The sequence below is a fragment of the Apodemus sylvaticus genome, chromosome 22 (assembly GCF_947179515.1).
Source record: "Apodemus sylvaticus chromosome 22, mApoSyl1.1, whole genome shotgun sequence".
NCBI classification, from domain to species: domain Eukaryota; kingdom Metazoa; phylum Chordata; class Mammalia; order Rodentia; family Muridae; genus Apodemus; species Apodemus sylvaticus.
The window spans coordinates 22,526,316-22,547,164 of NC_067493.1; the positions used below are offsets into that span (position 1 = coordinate 22,526,316).

A 20,849-nucleotide genomic window follows, 5' to 3' on the forward strand; every position below is an offset into this window, starting at 1 on the left:
TTTAACTTTTCTTCCAAGGCAGCAATTCTTGCAACAAAGTGGGAAGACGCCAGTATATCCAGGGATATTCATATTATCACATATCGGCATCAATATTAAGCAACATCTATCTAGGTCACAACCCCAAGAGACTGAGCAATAAATACCATGACGCCTTGGTTCAGTCGCAAGAGTCACGTTTCCCGCGGACTCCTCTCCAAAAGAGTAAAGTCCGTACTCACGAGCTACTTTCTAGCTCCGAGGGACCCATCGAGTCACGTGTCCTCAGCGGGTCCCAGGCAGTGCGCATCCAGCGCTCCAACAATTCTCCGGCCCATGCCTGAAGCACGCTTATCTACACCGGCCTGCACCACTCCGCTCCGGAAGCCGAGTGCGGAGAGAGGGGACGCAGCATCCCGCTCCTTCCCTCCTCACTCGCAGAGCGCGGCCGGCTAGCGGGACCCGGCGCGACCTCGAGAGTGCGCACGCGCGCTTTCCCGGAGCCGGCGAGGTAGCCGCGGGGCAGCAGTCAATCGTGAGCTCCCAGGCAGTTGCGTCACTCCGAGTCTGGCCAATCAGCGCTGAATTGATTATTGCTTCCGGCCCGCCCTCTAGCCTGAGGCCGGGGGAGGGCCGGACTGTAGCTAAAACCTAGGAGTTCAGAAGCCTCCGCTGGGAACCCGCCCCGCCGGGCGTGGGCCCAGGTAAGTGCAGCGCGGTGTCCCCGTAACATCGGTGACAGGGCCGTGGGGACTCCAATCGGGGAGATTGGGGAGGCGCAGAGCAGAGGTGTCCCCGGTTTCCCGATCCCTCTCCATTGGCTGCGTTAGCTGGGAGGATCAAGGGAGGGAGAGGGACTGTACCTGTGTTCTCTGCTGCACACCTGCAGGGCACCGCCCCTACCCCTGCCTTGGAACCCCTAAATGCCTGCTCGTGGACCCGCTTCATAGCACGCCCCCACTGCAGCCGTAGGACCGCAGGGATTTGAAGAAGCCGATCGCTGAGCCTGCATGATTTAGAGAAATGGAGCGTCCAGGGGCCTGCCTGTAGCCTTCTCCCTTGACGTTGGGAGCAAATCTGCTTGCTTTAGGATTAGTGTAGGCAGATGGTCAGGGCCCTACAGCTCCGACATATGCTCCTGGTGGCAGTGCAGGGGACCCACCTGTCGCCCAAGTGCAGGAACTGGATCAAAGCCAGGTCGCTTTCTGCCCGCTGGGGCTGGGCTGACTCTGTTGACTCTCCAGGAAGGGCCCCCACACCGATACGACCTCTGCTATTTCCTGTCTTCTCTTTTAACCCTATATCACCTTGGAGTGGTCCCTGCGCTCGGCAGCCGGGAAACAACTTTAATAGCTAGTGCACAGCAGACAGGAGTGAGGTTGTAATAGAAAAAACCAGAAGCCTTGCAGCCTGAAGACAGAGTCTGGAGAAGTAAACGTTTTAAGGCTTCCTTGTGCTGTGTTGTGATCCCAAGGGCGTCTACTGCCCACTACTTACCCTCGGCTTTTTCTTTTCTTTTTTTTTTCTTCATTTCTTTGTGTGTGCAGCTGCACATGTGGATGTGGAGGCTAGAGGGCAACCTGCACCATCTACCTTGGTTTTGTAAAGATTTGATTTCTCACTAGCTGGGGCTTACTGATTAGACTAGGCTAACCAACCAGGGTATCCCGGGGATCCACCTTTACGGTTCTAGGATTGTGTGTGTCTGTGTGTGTCTGTGTGTGTGTGTGTGTCTGTGTGTGTCTGTGTGTGTGTGTGTGTCTGTGTGTGTCTGTGTGTGTGCTTGCTGTGGCTCACATGTGGAGATCAGAAGACAACTTGCTGCTAGGGTAGGTGTTTTCCTTCCGTCAAGTGAATCCCAGGGATCGAACTTCAGTTGTTTAGCTCCACAGCCAATGTCTTTACCTGATCAGCCATGTAGCTGACCGCGCCCACCACACACCAAACATACACACACATTTTTTTTAAACATGGGTTAGACTCAGGTCCTCCTCCTTACAAGGTTAGCACTTTATCTACTGAGCCATCTTCCCAGACGTCTTTGTGGGTTTTTGTTTTTGGTTTGGTTTGGTTTGGTTTGGTTTTGAGACAAGGGCTTATTATGTAGGCCAGACTTGCCTGGACTCGGAACAACCCTGCTTTAACCTTACGGGGGTTGAGATTACAGGCACGTGCCCCTACATCAGCCTATTTTTTGGACTCTGAAAGGATCTGTGAATAAACTGACCCAGAACAGCAGGTGGCTTTTGTGGCGGTGAGTCCTTTTTAACCCAAGGACAGAAGGACCACGTTACATTTGTTTTTGGATTTTGGAGGTTCGTGGTTAAGCCATGGGATGTGTTCCCTCTCTGCCTTCGCTTCTGCGAAACAAAGATATCTCAGAATCCCTGAATCACAAGACCTCCACACACCCACTTCAAGAATCCTGTGACCCAGTGACCCAAGCCAGGTTGCATGGTGATCTCACAGGAAGTGGCGTGTGACAAGTCAGGGGACATCCTGTGGAGGCAGAAAGGAGCTGTGGTTGATGCTGAAGATGGTTACCCTGGGTGGCCTGTAGCTCAGGTGTGCCTGGTGCCTGAGTCCCCTCCTGGAAGGGAGTTTATAAACACAGCCCCCACCCCACCCTGTCTCTGCAACATTTCTTCCACTAACCGCCCAGAAGGTTCAATTATGTCTGAAAGAAAATTATCATTTAGTCACTTATTGGAAGGAAAGTGTTTCAAATACATCTTTACCTTTTGAGCTCAACCTTCAGGCACAGCTTGACTTAACTGATTGTTTTTACCTTGAATTGTAACTTGTTTTTGGAGGAGACATTGAGACGGAATCTTACTATGTGGCCTCTGGTGGCCTTCAATCCGTCCTCCTATTTTGCCTCTTCCATGCTGGAACTACAGGCATGTGATGAATGAAAATAAGAAATAGAAGGAAAATGTATGACGTGTCCTAGGCGTGGTGGAAGAGAAGGTTTATTGTAGAGACGTGAGAGAACATAGCCAGAGACATCTGGGCGAGTCCGGAGGGGATATGACCCTGAGCCGTGAGGGGAAGGGAGAGAGGAGACGGGATCTGGGTTTAGCAGTCAGGAGGCCCAAAGGTACAAAGAGGTCCTGCAAGCAAAAAGGTAGAAGTAGATAGGAAAGTTTAGGGTAAAGGGTAGGGTATGCCAGTCCCAGGAGGGACTGAAGGATGCTGGGAGAACCTGGCAGCCAGGGCTGCTTTGATATCTTAACTAGACACCTCAGACATTTGTCTCAGGTTTAAAGCCTAATAGTATTTGCTTGCTTGTTTGTTTTTTCAAGACAGGGAGTTTCTTTGTGTAGCCCTGGCTGTCCTGGAACTTACTCAGTCGACCAGGCTGGCCTTGAATACAGAGATTCACCTGCCTCTGCCTCCCTAGTGCCTCCCTAGTGTTAGGATTAAATACACATGGAGCAGTATACCATCACTGGCCTTATTTCTTTTTTTATTACTTTTTAATTTTATTTATTTTTATTTTTGGTTTTTTTTTTTTTTTTTTTTTTTTTTTTTGGTTTTTGGAGACAGGGTTTCTCTGTATAGCCCTGACTGTCCTGGAACTCACTCTGTAGTCCAGGCTGGCCTCGGACTCAGAAATCTGCCTGCCTCTGCCTCCCAAGTGCTGGGATTACAGGCGTGCGCCACCACTGCCCGGCTCTTAATTTTATTTATTAATGCTTTGTGTTTGTGTATGTACTAGTAGTAGTCAGAGGACAACTTTGTAGAGTTGGTTCTCTGCTTCTATCATATGTGGTTTTTAGAGGTTCAACTCAAGTCACCAGCCTGGTGTGGCAAATGGCCTTTACCTAGTAAGCTATGTTTCCCACCTCTGGCTTGAGTTTTCTCCTCAAGAGATAGGAGACTGGTGAGACAGCAGATGACCTGTAATCCTAGCACCAGGGAGGCTGAGGCAGAAAGACTTTGGGGTCCAGGCCAGCCTGGCCTCAAACATAAACAGATTCTGAGATGAGGGATTGATGGTTGTGTCTCGAGTAGGTGACATCAGGGGCAGACCCAGACACCATGCTGGATGCTGGGCCGTGTTTAGTGAGTTCTGGGTCTGTGTTAGCTCACTCAGCTCTTCGGAGGTAGTTCACTGTTCCTTTGTGATTGTCAAGTTATTGCACACAATCAAGGCAGAGAGGCTAGCCAGCTTTGGCAAGGTTAGAAGCACCACCTCGGAGCCCACCGCTCGGGAGGTAGAGTTAGGAGTTCAAGATGGGTTGTTTTTGCTACACAGTGAGTCTGAGGCCAGCTTGAGCTATGTGACACGCCGACTCAGAATAAGACAAAAACCCTAAAAAACCAAAAACAAAAAAAACAATGAAGAGAAGAACTAATGGTGCCGGTCTGGCGGCTCTGATACTCTTAGTCACTGTGAATGGAGGGGCCTCCAGGCCTGGCTCAGAGGGAACAGGGGCCTCTGGGCCCCAACTGAGGTCTCTAGACAGAGATACTTTTCAGATCATCCCAGAAAACTAGTATCCTGATTCCTACTTCCCTTCCCCAAAAGAGTTGTGTGTGTGTGTGTGTGTGTGTGTGTGTGAGAGAGAGAGAGAGAGAGAGAGAGAGAGAGGGAGGGGGCACCCTGTAGTTGAAGAGGTCATTGGTTCTGAGGGAACACCTCACCCACCCCATTCCCCACTAAAATCACGCCATTCTGGTGGCCTGTCTCGCTCCTGGAGTCTCTCTCTACTTCAGGTCATGAATGTTTCCTGAAACATGGCCCCACCCGGCCCTGGCTTCCTTTGCAGCCTGAACTCTCCTTTGTCACTGACGTTCCTGGGTTCCAAGAATCGGCTGGTTCTGCCTGAGGCAGATGGCTCTGTTTTCAGAGCTGTTCCTTCTCCAGTTCTGGAGGCCCGTCACACCCACCGCCTTCTGGAGGCCTCCCCACCTCCACCCCCACCCCCGTGCCTATGGCAGCGCAAGGGGAGAGCTCCCTGGCACAGCCTCAGGGTCCCTAAAGAAACTTACCTGTTTCCCCAGTAGCTCCAATTCTCAGGCTAGACTCTAATAGACAGGTTTTCATGTAGCCTCAGTGGGCCATCATCTCCACTTCCTGAGTGCTGGCCTTACAGGTGTGAGCCACCACGCCCAGTCTGTAGGATGCTGTGGCTAGAACCCAGCACTTCCTGGATGCTAGAAACCTGAGTGTGGTGGCGCACATCCGTAACCCCCACTCTTGGGAAGTAGGGGGGCAGGTGGATTGGAAATCAAGATAATCTTAGCTATATAGAAAATTTGAAACCAGCCTGGGGGGTACATGAGACCTTGTCTCAAACGAAGCACCCCCATATGAGAGTGAAGAAGGGGCAAACAGGAAGCTTACACTGGAAGACATACGGTGCTCCTGGTTGCTATGGTGACTGCTTACCTGAGACTTCTCTCTCTCTCTCTTTCTCTTTCTCCCTTTTTTTACACATTTATTTATATGTGAGTACACTGTCGCTGTCTTCAGACACCAGAAGAGGGCAACAGATCCCATGACGGATGGTTGTGAGCCAGCATGTGGGTGCTGGGATTTGAACTCAGGACCTTCGGAAGAACAGTCTTAACTGCTGAGCCATCTCTCCAGCCCTCGACCTCATTTTGTCGTGTGTGTGTGTGTGTGTGTGTGTGTGTGTGTGTGTGTGTAGTGTGTGTCGATACGGTTTCCACACAGGGTTCTCATGATGTTCCCGGTCCAGGGGCTATGACACTGATACCTTCTCTTCTCGCTTGGCTTTCCCGCAGCACTGCGGCCATGCCCTCCTCCTTGCTGTGGGCAGTGGACCTCTTTGGGAGAGTGTATACCCTGTCCACAGCCGGTCAGTACTGGGAGCTTTGCAAGGATGTCCAGCTGGAGTTCAAGAGGGTCAGCGCGGCCACCCAGTGCTGCTGGGGCATCGCCTGCGACAACCAGGTCTACTTGTACGTGTGTTCCAGTGACGTGCCCATCCGCCGCCGAGAGGAGGCCTATGAGAATCAGGTAGTGCTGGGTGTGTGTGTGTGTATGTGTGATGTGTGTGTGCACACGCGTGTGTGTGTGTGTGATGTGTGTGCATGTACTTGGTGTGCTCATGCATGTTTGTGCATGTGATGTGTGTGTGTATGTATGTGCTCGGGTGTGTGTGTGTGCGTGTGTGTGTGATGTATGTGTATGTGCACACACTTGTATGTGTGTGTATGTGCTCAGGTGTGTGCATGCATGTGTGCATGTGTGTATGTGTGTGTGCATGTATGTGTGTGTGTGTGCGCGTGTCTGTGTGTGCATGTGTGTGTGTGTGCGTGATGTGTGTGTGATGTGTGTATGTGCGCACGCTTGTGTGGGTGTGTGTATGTGTGTGCTCGGGTGTATGCATGCATGTGTGCATGTGTGTGTGCATGTGTACATGTGTGTGTGTGCACGCGCGCGCGCGCGTGTGTGTGTGTGTGTGTGCGCATGATGTGTGTGTGTGTATGTGTTCGGGTGTGTGCATGCATGTGTGCATATGTGTGTATGTGTATGTGCTCGGGTGTGTGCATGCATGTGTGCATATGTGTGTGTGTGCATGTGTGTGTGTGATGTGTGTGTGTGCGTGCGTGATGTGTGTGTGCATGTGTGTGTGTGTATGTGTGTATGATGTGTGTGTGCATGTGTGCGTGTGTGATGTATATGTGCATGTGTGTGTGCATGTGTGTGTGTGCATGTGTGTGTGCGTGTATGTGTGTGTGATGTGTGTGTGCATGTGTGCGTGTGCGTGATGTGTGTGTGCATGTGTGTGCGTGTATGTGTGCGTGATGTGTGTGTGCATGTGTGCGTGTGCGTGATGTGTGTGTGCATGTGTGTGTGCATGTGTGTGTGTGCATGTGTGTGTGCGTGATGTGTGTGCATGAGTGTGTGCATGTGTGTGTGCATGTGTGTGTGTGCGTGTGTGTGTGTGTGTGTGTGTGTGTGTGTGATTGCCGAGGTGGTCGGCAGTATTAATTACAATGAGCTGAGGGGTGAATCGGGGTGCTGGCCTCCCCCACATCCCATAATCCACTTCACCATTTACCGTCTGAGTCCCCCTGGAAGTGGTAGCACATTCCTGTAATCCCAGCTGTGGCAAGAGGAGAGACTCGTGTGTTCAAAGGACTGTGTAGCTAGACTCTCCCTCAGAAGGGGTGGGGAGGGGAAGAAAAGACGAGGGATTCAGCTCAGTTGGTTGAGTCCTTGCCTAGCATGCGTGGTGCCTCTGTAATCCGGAGAATTACATCAAATGAGTGACACGGTACTGCATGCTTATAATCCCAGCACAGGGGAAGACAGGCTAGAGGATCAGAAGTTCAAGGTCATCCACCTAGTAGACTCAAGGCTAGCCTGAGCTATATTAACTCCCTATCCTTTAAAAATAAAATCTCAGTTTTTGGGCCTGAGGGTATGGCTCAGTGGTAGAGTACCTGTCTGGGTTCAAATTTCAACGCTGAAACAAAAACAATCCCAAGGTTTACTTACAGTATCCAGGGTCTTTGCAGCTGGAGTCCTGGAAAGCTATCTGGGTGCACGTGAGGGTTGGGTTTGGGGGTCTCAGAAGCCTAGGATGGGTAGCACCTATCCTATGTCCTCTAAGCACTGTGGTGGTGGTGGGAGCCCCACCCTGTGGGGGTCTTGTGGCTTATGAGTATCATCCTAGGACCCGCATCCCACCGTAGGCCTTTCCGTGTCCGCCGTCCTGGAGTTGAGCTAGTGGACCGCGGAGGCCTGGCGAGGTTGTGTCCTCCGGGCCCCGATCCCATCTGGCTCACTCCAGACCCTCTCTGTGTCCCCCGGCCTCAGCGCTGGAACCCTATGGGAGGCTTCTGCGAGAAGCTCCTGCCAAGTGACCGCTGGCCGTGGAGTGACGTGAGTGGGCTCCAGCACCGGCCGCTGGATGGGGTAGCACTGCCCTCGCCACACTGGGAATGGGAGTCAGACTGGTACGTGGATGAGAATTTTGGAGGGGAGCCCACCGAGAAAGGGGTAGGTGAACTCAGTACCCGCCCCCCCATGGCTGCCCGTTGGGCTCAGCGTGTCGCCCAGCGCTACCCTCCCCGTTGGTGTCCAACCTCCGCCCGCTACGGGATTGAATGCCATGCTTCCCCTCCCCCCTCCCTCCACCCCTCCCTTTGCCAGCTCCTCAGATTCCACCTCCTCCTCACCAAGACATGTGAGGCTCCCGCCTTGGTATTTCAGGGGTGGACATACGCTATGGACTTCCCCGCGACCTACACTAGAGACAAGAAATGGAATTCATGCGTGCGGAGGCGGAAGTGGATCCGGTATAGGAGATACAAATCCCGGGACACCTGGGCCAAGGTCTTTGTGCCCAAATATGGCATGGGGGCGTGGCATGGACTATGGCATGGGGCTGGAGCATGGGACAGGGTGTGAGCTGTGACATGGGGGCGGGGCATGGGGCGGGAATATGGGGTGGGGAATGGGGCGGGGCATGGGGTGTGGTATGGACTGTGGCATGGGGGCGGGGCATGGGGGGTTCTTCATAGGAGGCCCACAAGGATAGGTATCCTCATCCCCCAGGGCAGAAGGGGACACCATACCCACCCTGGGACCTGGCCTTTGGCATGCTTGCTGTCACAGAGCCTTGTAACCAGCCCTACAAGTCCCCTCATTTGGGAGAGGGCCACACAGGGGCCGAAGTTATCCCAGAACTTGTCCTTTCTTAGACGTCCCCTCCTCTGCTTAGTGTCCCCATGAGCCCAAGATCCATGGCCAGACACACAGGCCTGCAGTCTGGGACTGCCTTCTTGTTGAAGTCAGGCAGCATGGGCTGTGCCGAGGGTGGAAGGACTGGAGGAAAGGCAGGCAGGGGAGGGAGAGTGACACTACCTAGTGGCAGTGCGGGCCACCAGGTAGTGACAGCCAATGCTTCTTTCGCCTTTGTTTCAGATCCCCTCAAAGGATGACCCCAGTGACCTCCCTGATCCCTTCAATGACCTGTCTGTGGGAGGATGGGAGATCACAGAGGAACCTGTGGGCCGCCTGTCAGTGTGGGCAGTGTCCCTGCAGGGAAAGGTACTGTACCGCCCCCACCCCCACCACCTCCACCCCTACCACCTCCTTCACCACCCCCTCCACCTCCATCACTACCACCACCACCTCCATCACCACCTCTATCACCTCCATCACCACCCCCCACCACCTCCATCACTATCCCCACCACCTCTATCACCACCTCCATCACCACCACCACCACCACCACCTTCATCACCACCCACTCTACCTTGCCACAGATTTCATATGGTGAAGGGGCACAGGCTAGGATAGTGGAGGGGTTCCCCAAGGTGGCGGAAGAGAGCTAATTGCCTCCTGTCCCTGGAAATGGGACTTCCTGGGGAGGCAGAAAGTTATCAGACTCTCCACAATACCTACCCTGGACACCTTGGGACCTGTTCGTCCTCCTAGCCCACTTCAGATGCTACCAATGTTGTCTCCTTGGGTAGATTCTGAGTTCCCTGCCAGCTCCTTCTTCCATTTCCTTTAAAAAAAAAACATTTATTTATTCCTTATATGTTAAATATGCTATAGCTATCTTCAGACACTCCAGAAGAGGGCATCAGATCTTATAATGGATGGTTATGAGCCACCATGCAGTTGCTGGGATTTGAACTCAGGACCTTGGAAGAGCAGTCAGTGCTCTTAACCACTGAGCCATCTCTCCAGCCCCCTTCTTCCATTTCCTAGGAGCATTGTGGGTGTGCGGGTGGATGGCTGACTGGTGTGTGTCTAGATGGACGATGATGGGTGTACGGATGGATGGATGGTGCGCAGATGTATGGTAAGCAGATATAAATAGATGACTTGAAGACATGGGTGGGTGGGTAGATGGATGGGTAGATGGATGGATGGGTGGGTGGGTGGATGGGTGGGTGGATGGATGGATGGATGGATGGGTGGGTGATGGATGGGTGATGGATGGATGGGTGGGTGGGTGGGTGGATGGATGGGTGATGGATGGATGGGTGATGGATAGATGGATGGGTGGGTGGATGGATGGATGGATGGGTGGGTGATGGATGGGTGATGGATGGATGGGTGATGGATGGATGGGTGATGGATGGATGGGTGATGGATGGATGGGTGATGGATGGATGGGTGATGGATAGATGGATGGGTGGGTGGATGGATGGATGGATGGGTGGGTGATGGATGGGTGATGGATGGATGGGTGATGGATGGATGGGTGATGGATGGGTGATGGATGGATGGGTGGGTGGGTGATGGATGGATGAGTGGGTAGGTGGATGGATGGGTGATGGATGGGTGAGTGGTAGGTGTGTAAATGGGTAAATGATGGATAGATGCACAGGTAGAGAGAAATCATTTTCTAGAGAGTTTGTTTTAAAACTAGCCAAGCTTCGATGCCAACCGGATCGAACATGGGCCAAGTATAGGGATCCGATGCCTTCCGCATGGTTTTAGCTCTCATTTTATTATTGTTCAGTAATTCCTGCGTTAACCACATTAACCACAAGTCTCTGCTGACTTTGGAACAGTCCAAGCGGATTGGTTTTTTGCGAGCTTACCTTTGGCCGGGGTCATGCTCGCTCAGGTTTAGGTTAACCACAATCGTCTCCTCTCAGCCTTGCTGGAGTGTGGTGGAAAGGATCTTAGCAGGGTGAGAGCACTAGCCTAAGGCAGCCCACCTGGATGCCGGGAGAGGGGCGAGGCCGCGGAGCTGCGCTTGCGCTCCCTGCGTATCATTTGTGAGTCAGTATTACCCACAGCACTGCTGTGAGCCACGGAAGTGCTCCAGAAAGGGAAGGCTATCCCCTCGACCCCACCCCCACCCCCCGAAGCTGCCCAGTTGGTGGGCGGGTCCCACAGGACCCCATCACAAGGGTCGGTTGGCAAGACCCGAGAAGTCCAGGTCCACAGTTTGAAGATGGCTCTCTGGGACCCTCCTTCCCTGACCTCTACCTGAACTGAATCAGTTGCGTAGGTTCGTAGGTTCGTGCTGTCTGTCGATCCCAGAACCATTCTGTAGGTTGTGTGCTGTCATCAGGAAGATAACGGACAACAAACGGCTAAGGTGTGGGGAAAGAGGGGTTCTGTCTTTAAAGCGAAACTGTTCAGCTTACAGAGCAAAAATGGACCCTTTAGATGGTGGGTTTCCCTGCTTACACCATCAAGACCCTGCCTTCCCTGTTGACCTGAGTCCTGGGAGCCCATTACCACTAGGGGGTGCATGTTTCATGGACGGCTCCTGAGCACTTCAGACAGACAGACAGACAGACACTGGAATCTGCTTGTAGTTCTCACAGACAGCTGAAGTGAATAGGTCTGTCTCTTTAGGCCCGCCAAAATCCAGCATTTTCTCACCAAGTTGTGAGTGCGCGAAGGGAGTTCTACACAGTGACGGTGTGGGGATGTGTCAGAGGTGCGCGCGAGGGTGTGTGTGTGTGTGTATGAGAGAGAGTCAGACTTGCTGATGGGAATACCATGCTTTCTTTCCCCCTTCTAGGTGTGGTACCGAGAGGATGTGAGCCACCCCAACCCAGAAGGCTCCTGCTGGTCTCTTGTGGAAACCCCAGGGGAGGTGGTCCAGATCAGCTGTGGGCCCCACGACCTTATATGGGCCACCCTCTGGGAGGGGCAGGCTCTGGTCAGAGAAGGAATCTGCAGGAACAACCCAAAAGGTAGCCAGCCACATAATAGGAAGTGGGGTGCTTGCCCTCCAGAATCGTGGCTGACGGGGGCCACCTGGGTTTCTTTGGGGACTGGCAGGAAGTTCCTGGTCGATAGTGGAGGCTCCTGGGTCTGAAAATGGCATCATGCATGTCTCCGCGGGAGTCGGTGTGGTCTGGGCCATCACAAAGGACCGCAAAGTAAGCATTAGGGGCTGGAGCTGGGGTGGGTAGGGCATTGGGGGCTGGAGCTGGGGTGGGTAGGGCGCCCACTAACACCACCCATGGGTGTCCTCGGTGAGGAAGGGCATTGAAACCCACTAGTGTAAGCCCTGCGAGTTTCTCTTCCTTTTTGAGATGGTGTCCTGAACTTAGTATGTGGCAGATAGAGGCTGGCCTTGAACTTCTGACCCTCCTGCTCAGATTACAGACCTGGTTTACGAAGTGCTGGGAACCAAATCTTGGGCGTCATGCATACCAAGTAACCCCTCTACCAGCTGAACCGTATCCCGGCTCTGCTGAAATCATCCATCCCCTCTCTCCAGGGTGTCCCCGCACTCACACCCCTGGACTAAAATGCTCAATAGCCGTGTTTATTATTCCAGAGGCCGGATACTAATCAGTAGGCAATTAAGTGCTTCTCTCCTTTGTCATTCGTATCTTATCAGAGGCAGGTTCAGTCGAATCAATTTGATAAGCTTTTGTGAAATCTGTCTTTTTATCATCTTGTTGTCTGGTGCTGGGGAAAGGAAGCTAGGATCTTGTACACCCTGAGTTCAATCTAACTACATGTAGGGTCCATCCTATCAACCCAGTCCCTGAAATGGGTTTTCTAGAATGAGCCCGTGAGCTGATTCAGTGGGTAAAGTCGCCTGCCAGGAACAGTCTTTGATGCTTGGGACCCACATGAGGGGAGGAGAAAACCAACTCCCACAGGTGTCTTCTGACTTTCTCATGCGAGCTACGGCACTTGGATCCCTCAACCCCCCCCCCCAAAAAAAAAAAAACCAAACCAACAACATATAAGTAAAAATACAATGAGAAGGTCTTCCTCAGGTTGGGAGATGGCTCAGTTGGTAAATCACTTTGTCCTGTGATGCCAAGGACCTGACTTTCTGCCCTGGAACCAATGTGAAAGCGCTGGGCATGCTGGTGCCTGCTTTTTATCCCAGTGCGGGCGAGCTGGGAGCCAGTGGATCTCTAGAGGTTGCATGCCAGCCATCTAAGAGGTTCTAGGTTAGTGAGAGACCCTAGTGGACACACACACACCACACACACACACACCACACACACACACACGCACACGCACACGCACGCACGCACAATCTCCAGGGACACCTGCTTCTGTCTGCCTTTCAGGTGTGGTTCCGGAGGGGCGTCAACTCCCACAACCCCTGTGGCACCAGCTGGATCGAGATGGTCGGAGAGATGACCATGGTGAACGTAGGGCTGAATGACCAGGTAGATGTGCACAGGGCTCTCGGGACTCATCATACAACTTGTCCTACTGCCGTGCTGCTGCTGTCCCTTTGTCCCCGGCAGGGCTTGCAGATGGGGACGCTGAGGACCCTGGGGGGGCGCCGGGCTTGGTATTCCAGAGTCCAGGAGCCTCTGCTTGGCTCAGAGTTACTTCACTGAGGACTCTCCAGGGCTGTCTGCCGTGAAGAAGGGTGGGGCATGCATTCTAGACTTGGGAAGGCACCACTGAGAATCTTTGTAGGGGAAGGAGGATTGAGTGAGAGACGGGGTTACTTGCCTTTGACTCTGCGTTACCACATCTGCACAGTTTGACAGTGTGGACTCTTTCTAAAATGTAACGAGGTTTGGGTTTGGAGAGATGGCTCAGTGATTAAGATCAATGGCTGCTCTCCTAGGGGACCCAACCACCTCGTCTGACCTCTGTTGGCTGGGGGAGGGGAGCTGCCTTCTCCCATCTGCCAGCGGCCATCTTGGACCCAACACACTCTCAAGCTCCCTCCCATGTCATGATAAGGAGACTTCTGCCTGCATTTGCATGCCTGTCCTGCGGCCCCGTTGGGCATCCTTGGACGCTCTGCTCTTCTCCAGCATCTGTGGAAGGGGTAGGAGTCCAAGCGTATGCCCAGCTGCCTCTAAGTAGCATCCTGTTTGTTCTAGGTCTGGGGTATCAGCTGTGAGGACCGGGCTGTCTACTTCCGGCAGGGTGTTACCCCCAGTGAGCTCAGCGGAAAGACGTGGAAGGCCATCGTCGTGGGCCGAGAAAGTGACCGGTCACACTCTGGCAGCTCCTCCAGTCTCCTCAGGTGACGCAAGGCAGCAGGGCATAGAGGGGTTATGTGGGACAGACCGTGGCCTTGTGGGATGCGTGCCAAAGACTTGCCAAAAATTAGTCTTTTTCAGAGGATTGTAGGTTCCAGACCAGCTTGGACCACACAGTGGGACTCTGTCCCAACAAAAGCAAAAAAAGGAAGAAAAAAAAAAAAAAAACCCTCCGTAGCAGCCAGGTGGTGGTGGCACACGCCTTTAATCCCAGAATTTGGGAGGCAGAGGCAGGCGGATTTCTTGGTTTGAGGCCAGCCTGGTCTACAGAGTGAGTTCTAGGATAGCCAGGGCTACACAGAAAACCAAAATAAATAATAAGTAAGTAAGTAAATAAATAAATAAATAAATAAATAAATAAATAAAAAACAACAAAAAATCTCTGTAGCTAGGCATTCTACAGATATGATTATCTCTGTTGCTATAATAAAAACACTCTTACCAGAAGCAATCTGGTAAGAACAAAGGATTTATTTCATCCTGGAGGCCGTAGTCCCATCATTTAGGAAAGTCAAAACTGGAAATTGAAGGCGGACCTGTTTGTTGGTCCATGTATTGAAGCTATTACCTCTGACCAAAGAAATTCCAGCACGAAGGTCTGGGGTCCATCCTCAACACCACGTGACTTGGTATGGTGGTACACACCTGTAATCCCAGCATTTGCAAGATGGAGGCAGGAGGATCAGGAGTTTAAGGGTATCTAATGAGTGGTTGGAGAATGTGGAATACATGAGGCTGTCTCAAAAACAAAACAGAGAAGCGCTGTAGTCCTGGCACTTAGGGTTGCTATAAATTCAAGGGTAGCCTGGGCTACAGGGTGAGTCCCAAGCAATATGGAATATAGCCTGCCTCTGTTCCAGAGGATGGCCTTGTACCTCCTCCACACCGAGATGACACACATGCACCGTTACCCAGTTTTATGGGGTGCTGAGAATCAAACTCAGGGCTTCGCCCATTCCTGGCGGCAACAGCAAACGCACACCCCCCTGCCCTTCGTTCCGTTTGGGATGCGATGGGAAGCAAAGCCCATGTGTGTGTCGTACGGGGGGCAGGAGACAGCAGCCCAGTGAGCTTGTGACATGCCTGGGTTCACACAGTCACGGCGGCCAGACACGTCTTCCACAGGAAGTGAGAGTTTGTCTAATTTTGTCCCTAGTGCTGGCTGCTTCTTCGGTGACGAGGTGAGAGGCAGTGGCACGGAATCCGCACCCAGTGACACCGACGCCTCCTCGGAAGTCGCCTCCTCGGAAGTCGAGAGACAGGGCCCTGAACAGCCCCTTCCTAGAGAATCTCTGGACAATTCCGGGAACCTCGAAGGGAGCTTGTCCAGGGGCCAGGACACCAGCGGTGGCCCTGAGCACCCCACAGAGAACGCCTGCTTGGCTGAGGGCGAAGAAAAGGCTCCCGAGACCTCTGGCTCTGATGAGCGCCGTGGCCCGGCCTCCACGCCAGCCGAGCTACCCTGGACCAACATCGACCTAAAGGAACCCAAGAAGGCATCCAGCCAGCCAACCGCTGGCTTTCCTGAGGCTTCGGGCCTTTCCGCCCTGGGGCCCTTCCCGCTGGGCATGGAAGAGCCCTATGGGGCAGACGATCATCCTCTGTGGGCCTGGGTGTCCGGAGGTGGATGTGCAGTGGAGGCAGGCTCTGCTCTCAAGTGGTTTACTGTCCAGTCGGGTAAGGGAACTCACGGTCCCGGTGTATCCAAAGTGTCTCCATGGCTGTCTGTGGGTGCGTGGTGTATAGGTGAGCAGCAGGCTCACCCACTGTCTCAAGGCTCTGCAATGCCCAACAACCTTAAGTAAGACCTTGGGTCAGCCTTAGGCTCCAGGGAGGAAGATTCACAGAACAGTTTGCAGGTTGGAACTTTCTAGCAAGAACAGGTAGATTGGGACCCGGGCGATGTCTCCAGGGGTGAAGTTCTTGCCATGTGAGTATGAGGACCTGAACCCACATAAAAGTGGGGTGTGATGGGGTAAAACTTTAACCCCAGTGCTGGGGGCTCACTGTCCAGGAAACTAAAATTTCGAGCTTTCGGACTTAGCCAGAGATCCTGTCTCAAAAAAAGAAGGTAGAAACGCCAAATGATTGAGGAGAGATTTCCCACCATCCACGCGTACACAAAGAGAAGGAAGGAAAGAAAAACAAGAAAAACAGGCTGATTTGGGAATTGCCATAGTTGGGACAAAATAGCTGTGGAGAAGTGTTTGGCTTAGATCAAGGATACGGTCCATTGTGGTAGAGGTGGGGTTACACTGTATCCACGGTCAAGAAGCTGGGGTGAATGCTGGTGCAGCTTATGTGCCCCTTATTCAGGCCGGGGGGGCCCACGCCCATGGCACAGGGCTGCCCACCTCAGTTAAGTCAGTAACTCCTTCACTGGGTTTAGACCCCATCAAGTTGACTGTCTGGACGGGTCCTCGCAGGGATCGGGGTGTGGGGACCCGCACCAGCCTCTTGCTTAGCTACAGGCAGGATGGCACCCAGCCTAAGGCTCTGGCCTCTCGCAGGCCTGTCCCCCTCAGTGCAGTCGCTGTCCCTGTCCATCACGCCCACCCAGACTGCTGCCTGGAGGAAGCAGATCTTCCAGCAACTCACAGAACGGACCAAGCGGGAGCTGGAGAGCTTCAGGCACTATGAGCAGGCTGTGGAGCAGGTAGGCCCGATTGTTTGTTTGTTTGTTTGTTTGGGTTTTTTTCTTTGGAGATAGAGTCTCACTGCACTGCTACTTCCCAAGACTTTGAGAGCCCGCTTTGACTCCCTCTCTGACTTTGGGCCAGGTGTGACCCCTTCCTTGAGCCTTGGTTTCCCTATCCAGAACTTGGGCTAAGGATGCATACATCTCTGGCGCCACCTAGTGTCCTGTTGCAGCACTGACGTCATTAATGGAAGTCGGGCGGACGGAGAACCAGGAATGGAGAATGAAGGGCTAGAATAACTGTGGGCTCCGAGAAAGAGCTGCCTGTGACCTTCCCCCTCTGTCCTTGGTTGTCGGTGCCACAGTCGGTGTGGGTGAAGACTGGGGCCCTGCAGTGGTGGTGCGACTGGAAGCCCCATAAGTGGGTGGACGTCCGCGTGGCCCTGGAGCAGTTCACGGGGCATGACGGGGCTCGAGACAGCATCCTCTTCATCTATTACGTGGTCCATGAGGAGAAGAAGGTAGAGGCGGGAGGCACCTGTCGGGGGAGGAGGGCCATTGGGGGACGGTTTCCCAGAGAACTCTGTAGACTAGGCTGGCCTCGATGGGGTCACATGTTTGAACCACTCATGGCCAGACTTTAACCTTTGGGAGGAGGCTAGAGATTGGGGAGACGATGGATCCCAGTCTCCCTTGTCGATATGTGCTAGGCAGTCAACTCCCAAACGCGTTTTTTGATTTTTAGGAAGGGCAGGTGGGAAACAGACTCTCACGCTTCACCACGCCTGGCTGCATGCGGCCTGGGGCTGGGGACTGAACTCATTGCTTCGCGCATGCTTGACAAACACTCTCTGATCTGAGCCTCACCTTCAGCCCTGAAGCATTTGTTCCTCAGGAACAGCTTCAGTGCTAGCCCTTAGATCGCAAGGCCCCAGGGAGGAGATGTAGCCAAGGGTACCTCACAGGATGTCAGCCACCCTGTCTACCCCTATCCAAACAGTACTTACACGTGTTCCTGAACGAGGTGACTGTGCTGGTCCCCGTGCTTAACGAGACCAAGCACTCCTTTGCCCTCTACACCCCCGAGAGGACGAGACAGAGGTGGCCCATACGCCTGGCTGCCACCACGGAGCAAGACATGAATGACTGGGTGAGTGACCGGGGTCCTCGGGGGCTTAGCGAGACGAGACCCCCCCAGGCCTCAGTCTGCCCAGCAGTGACCAGCTGTGTACCCATGCCAGCTGGCCCTGCTCAGCCTGTCCTGCTGCGAGAGCCGGAAGGTCCATGGACGCCCGTCCCCGCAGGCCATCTGGTCTGTCACTTGCAAGGGCGACATCTTTGTGAGTGAGCCGAGCCCAGATCTGGAAGCCCGTGAACATCTGCTGCCCTGCGACCAGATGTGAGTGGGCCACTGTGCCCTAAATGGACCTGGTGCCTCATTTTCCCCTCCCCCCAGCCCAGTCCCCTAGAGCTGGTATTCCTGAAAAGGGCTCCGCTAAATGGGAACTGAACCCATATGCCACGCCTTCTCACCGGCTAGCCAGAAAGGTAGCTTCTCTGGACCCCGAAACCCACTGGGCCTGTTCAGGGCTGGGCTTGGGGATCAGTGGTGCCCACCAAGCCGCTTTGGAGTAGCCTGGAGTACTTGGATCTAGTCCCAACCCCAAGTGGCTTCAAGGGCTGGATCAGAGGAACCCCATCTTCACCAGATGCAAACCCAGGGGCTCAGTCCCTTCCAGTTCTGCTGAGACCCTGCAGCGTGGGAGCCCTGGAAGTAGAGAGAACGGGGAGGGGCCTGGAGTGCATCTTAAGGGTGGAAGGGGGGGGAGGAGGGAATGGGTTCCCATTACCTCCAGATATGGAGTTCCTTTGTTCCCATTTAAAACCATAGGGCGAGGAAAAGCTTGAGTAGTTCTCGTTGTTAAGAGTGTTTGCCTAAACTGTAGGAACGTTGGGTTCATCCCCCAGTACCCCATAAACTGAGTGAGTTTGAGGACAGCCTGGGGTCCATGAGACATGATACAAGAGGTTCTAAAGGGACAGGTAGGAGGAGCTCTGAGGAGGAAGAGGGCAGGAGATGGACTCGCAGGGAAACCCTGGACACCCTTATAAGTGACCACAGCCCAGAATCATAGACGGAAATGTCCCACGGGGAGCTGGGCACACTCTCCCCTCCTGGTGGCAGAGGCAGAGCCCGCAGAAAACCAACCTATCCTCCTGCTTAGGAGGTGGCTGTCCCTGGGTAGCCTGCCTGGGACGGCTTGGGAGCCAGCTGGCCACGCTGTCCCTCGCACAAAGGATTAGACGGCCCATTCCCTGCTGTGCGCCTTGACATTTAAGCCTGGCTGCACCTAGCACACTGTGACCAATCGACTTCATGTCCCAGCTCTGAGAGGGGAGCATTGTGGGTTAGACTCTTGTCCTGCCCCACGGTCAGCGTGGCCCAGGGGTGAGGGGAACGAGTTCTTAGGGATACCCTGCCTCTTGTATGCCTCCTCACGCCCTCTGCAGAATTGGTTGACTCAGTCGGGAGCCACATGGGTTGTCTGTCCCACCGGCCTGATGGTCTCAGACTTGGCCCTGTGAGGTCTAACTCCAGGATGGGCGACTGGCTGGACGATGGGGCTGAGGGGCCTTTATCACCCCTGCAGGTTCTGGCGACAGATGGGAGGCCACTTGCGGGTCATAGAGGCCAACAGCCGAGGTGTGGTATGGGGCATTGGCTATGACCACACCGCGTGGGTGTACACAGGCGGCTATGGCGGCGGCTGCTTCCAAGGTGAGGGTGACTCTGTGCACCTGAGGCTGGCCAGATTCTCTCCCAGAACCTTCTCGGCATAACCTCCCCTAATCCCCATCTGGCTGCTCTTCCCAGTGCCTAGGGCTGCTGTCCCAGCACGGACGCTTAACAGCTGGCTGACAGGTGACCTTCACCATGGCCAGCTCCACAGAGGGCAGTCCCGGGCTGATCCCCAGGGCCTGAGAAAGTTCTGGAACAGCAGCAGTCCGGGGCCTCTGCTTTGGTTCAGCGCCTTGTATCATAGATAACGCCATGGGGTACATCAGGGAGCTCCCATTCCCCAACCGTGCCAAACCCCAGAGTCTTCAGGGAGAGCGAGGATCCCCAAGTTTAGGGTGGAAAGCAGAGACAAAAGCAAACTTCAAGACAGACTGTTCTGTGCCACAGTCCCGACACAGCCCCTCATGGTGGGGACGCAGCTGACCCTGGAGAGCTGTGGTCCACTAAGACCTCAGGAACCTGCAGTCTCGCAGGCCGCTGGCTTCCCGGACCTTGTGGTCTTTGAGGGCTTTCAGGCTCTCGGAGGTTGTGTGTGGGCCAAGGTAGAGATAGAAGGGTATGAGATACAAGGCAGCAGGCAGAGGTGAGGCCTCAGTCAGAATGGAGGAGGGCCGGTTCTGTAGCCCGCCTTTATTTACCGCCAGCACTCGGATAGCTCTCTGTGCGTCTGAGGCCAGCCTGGGGCATACGGTGAGACCCTGCTGCAGATTGCTCCCACGGAAGCCATGCAGTCCCAGAGGAGCTAAGGAACAGAGAGGAGAGAGAGACCCAAGCGAGGCTGGTCCCTCTGAGATCTAATAACCCATCCCAGCTGCCCTGGCTCTGATCTGCCTACCCCCAAGGTGTTTTCTACTGGGCCAAGAGGCTTCAGGCAGAAAGGCCAAGTCCCTGGCAGCCTCAGCACTAACGTGGCCTAGGTCCCAGCAGCCTCTTGTCCCCCTCACGCCTAGGCCTGGCCAGCAGCACCAGCAACATTTACACGCAGTCAGATGTGAAGAGCGTCTACATCTATGAGAACCAGCGTTGGAACCCTGTCACGGGCTATACCAGCAGGTGAGTGGTTAGGGTTAGGGTTAGAGCTAGGGTTAGGGTTAGGGTTAGGGTTTGGTGAGGGTGCTGTCTGGCCCAGACCACAGACCTTACAAAAGCTGATGTTCATTCAGCATGGCCTGGAGTTGGTGTCAGGCCTCCAGCCTGGAGTAATGGGATCGCGTTTGTTTTTAAGGAGTGTGTGTGTGTGTGTGTGTGTGTGTGTGTGTGTGAGTGCATATAAGTGCAGATGTCTATGGAGGCCAGAAGAGTGTTAGATCCCTGGAGCAGGAGTTGCAGGCAGTTGTCAGCCTCCTGACATGGGTACTGGGAACTGAACCCAGGTCCTCAGAGAGATCAATCCAAGCCGAGTCACTGAGCCATCTGTCAACCCGGCCCAACTCTTTCACTTGGGTTCTGAAGATTGAAGTTGACTCCTCACGCTCGCAAGGCCAG

General features: G+C 53.9%; 1 protein-coding gene across 4 annotated transcripts in view; it reads left to right on the forward strand.

Annotated features, from left to right (window-relative positions):
• Window positions 1–590: 590 nt before the first annotated feature.
• The window catches only part of Tecpr1 (tectonin beta-propeller repeat containing 1), a 29,802-nt gene continuing 9,543 nt past the window's right edge, over window positions 591–20,849 (forward strand). Inside the window, exons 1-16 of one of the 4 annotated variants that reach the window (XM_052167573.1) lie at window positions 591–683; window positions 5,737–5,971; window positions 7,781–7,963; window positions 8,177–8,299; window positions 8,891–9,016; window positions 11,466–11,640; window positions 11,729–11,829; window positions 12,988–13,089; window positions 13,765–13,910; window positions 15,083–15,603; window positions 16,437–16,582; window positions 16,930–17,085; window positions 17,565–17,714; window positions 17,806–17,963; window positions 19,216–19,343; window positions 20,315–20,417. In XM_052167573.1, the coding sequence (XP_052023533.1) occupies window positions 5,747–5,971; window positions 7,781–7,963; window positions 8,177–8,299; window positions 8,891–9,016; window positions 11,466–11,640; window positions 11,729–11,829; window positions 12,988–13,089; window positions 13,765–13,910; window positions 15,083–15,603; window positions 16,437–16,582; window positions 16,930–17,085; window positions 17,565–17,714; window positions 17,806–17,963; window positions 19,216–19,343; window positions 20,315–20,417 (2,543 nt within the window). In that variant the 5' untranslated portion in view covers window positions 591–683; window positions 5,737–5,746. Of the gene's footprint in view, window positions 684–5,736; window positions 5,972–7,780; window positions 7,964–8,176; window positions 8,300–8,890; window positions 9,017–9,685; window positions 9,780–11,465; window positions 11,641–11,728; window positions 11,830–12,987; window positions 13,090–13,764; window positions 13,911–15,082; window positions 15,604–16,436; window positions 16,583–16,929; window positions 17,086–17,564; window positions 17,715–17,805; window positions 17,964–19,215; window positions 19,344–20,314; window positions 20,418–20,849 lie in introns of those variants that run through there. The other 3 variants (XM_052167574.1, XM_052167575.1, XM_052167576.1) reach the window with 3 other exon arrangements.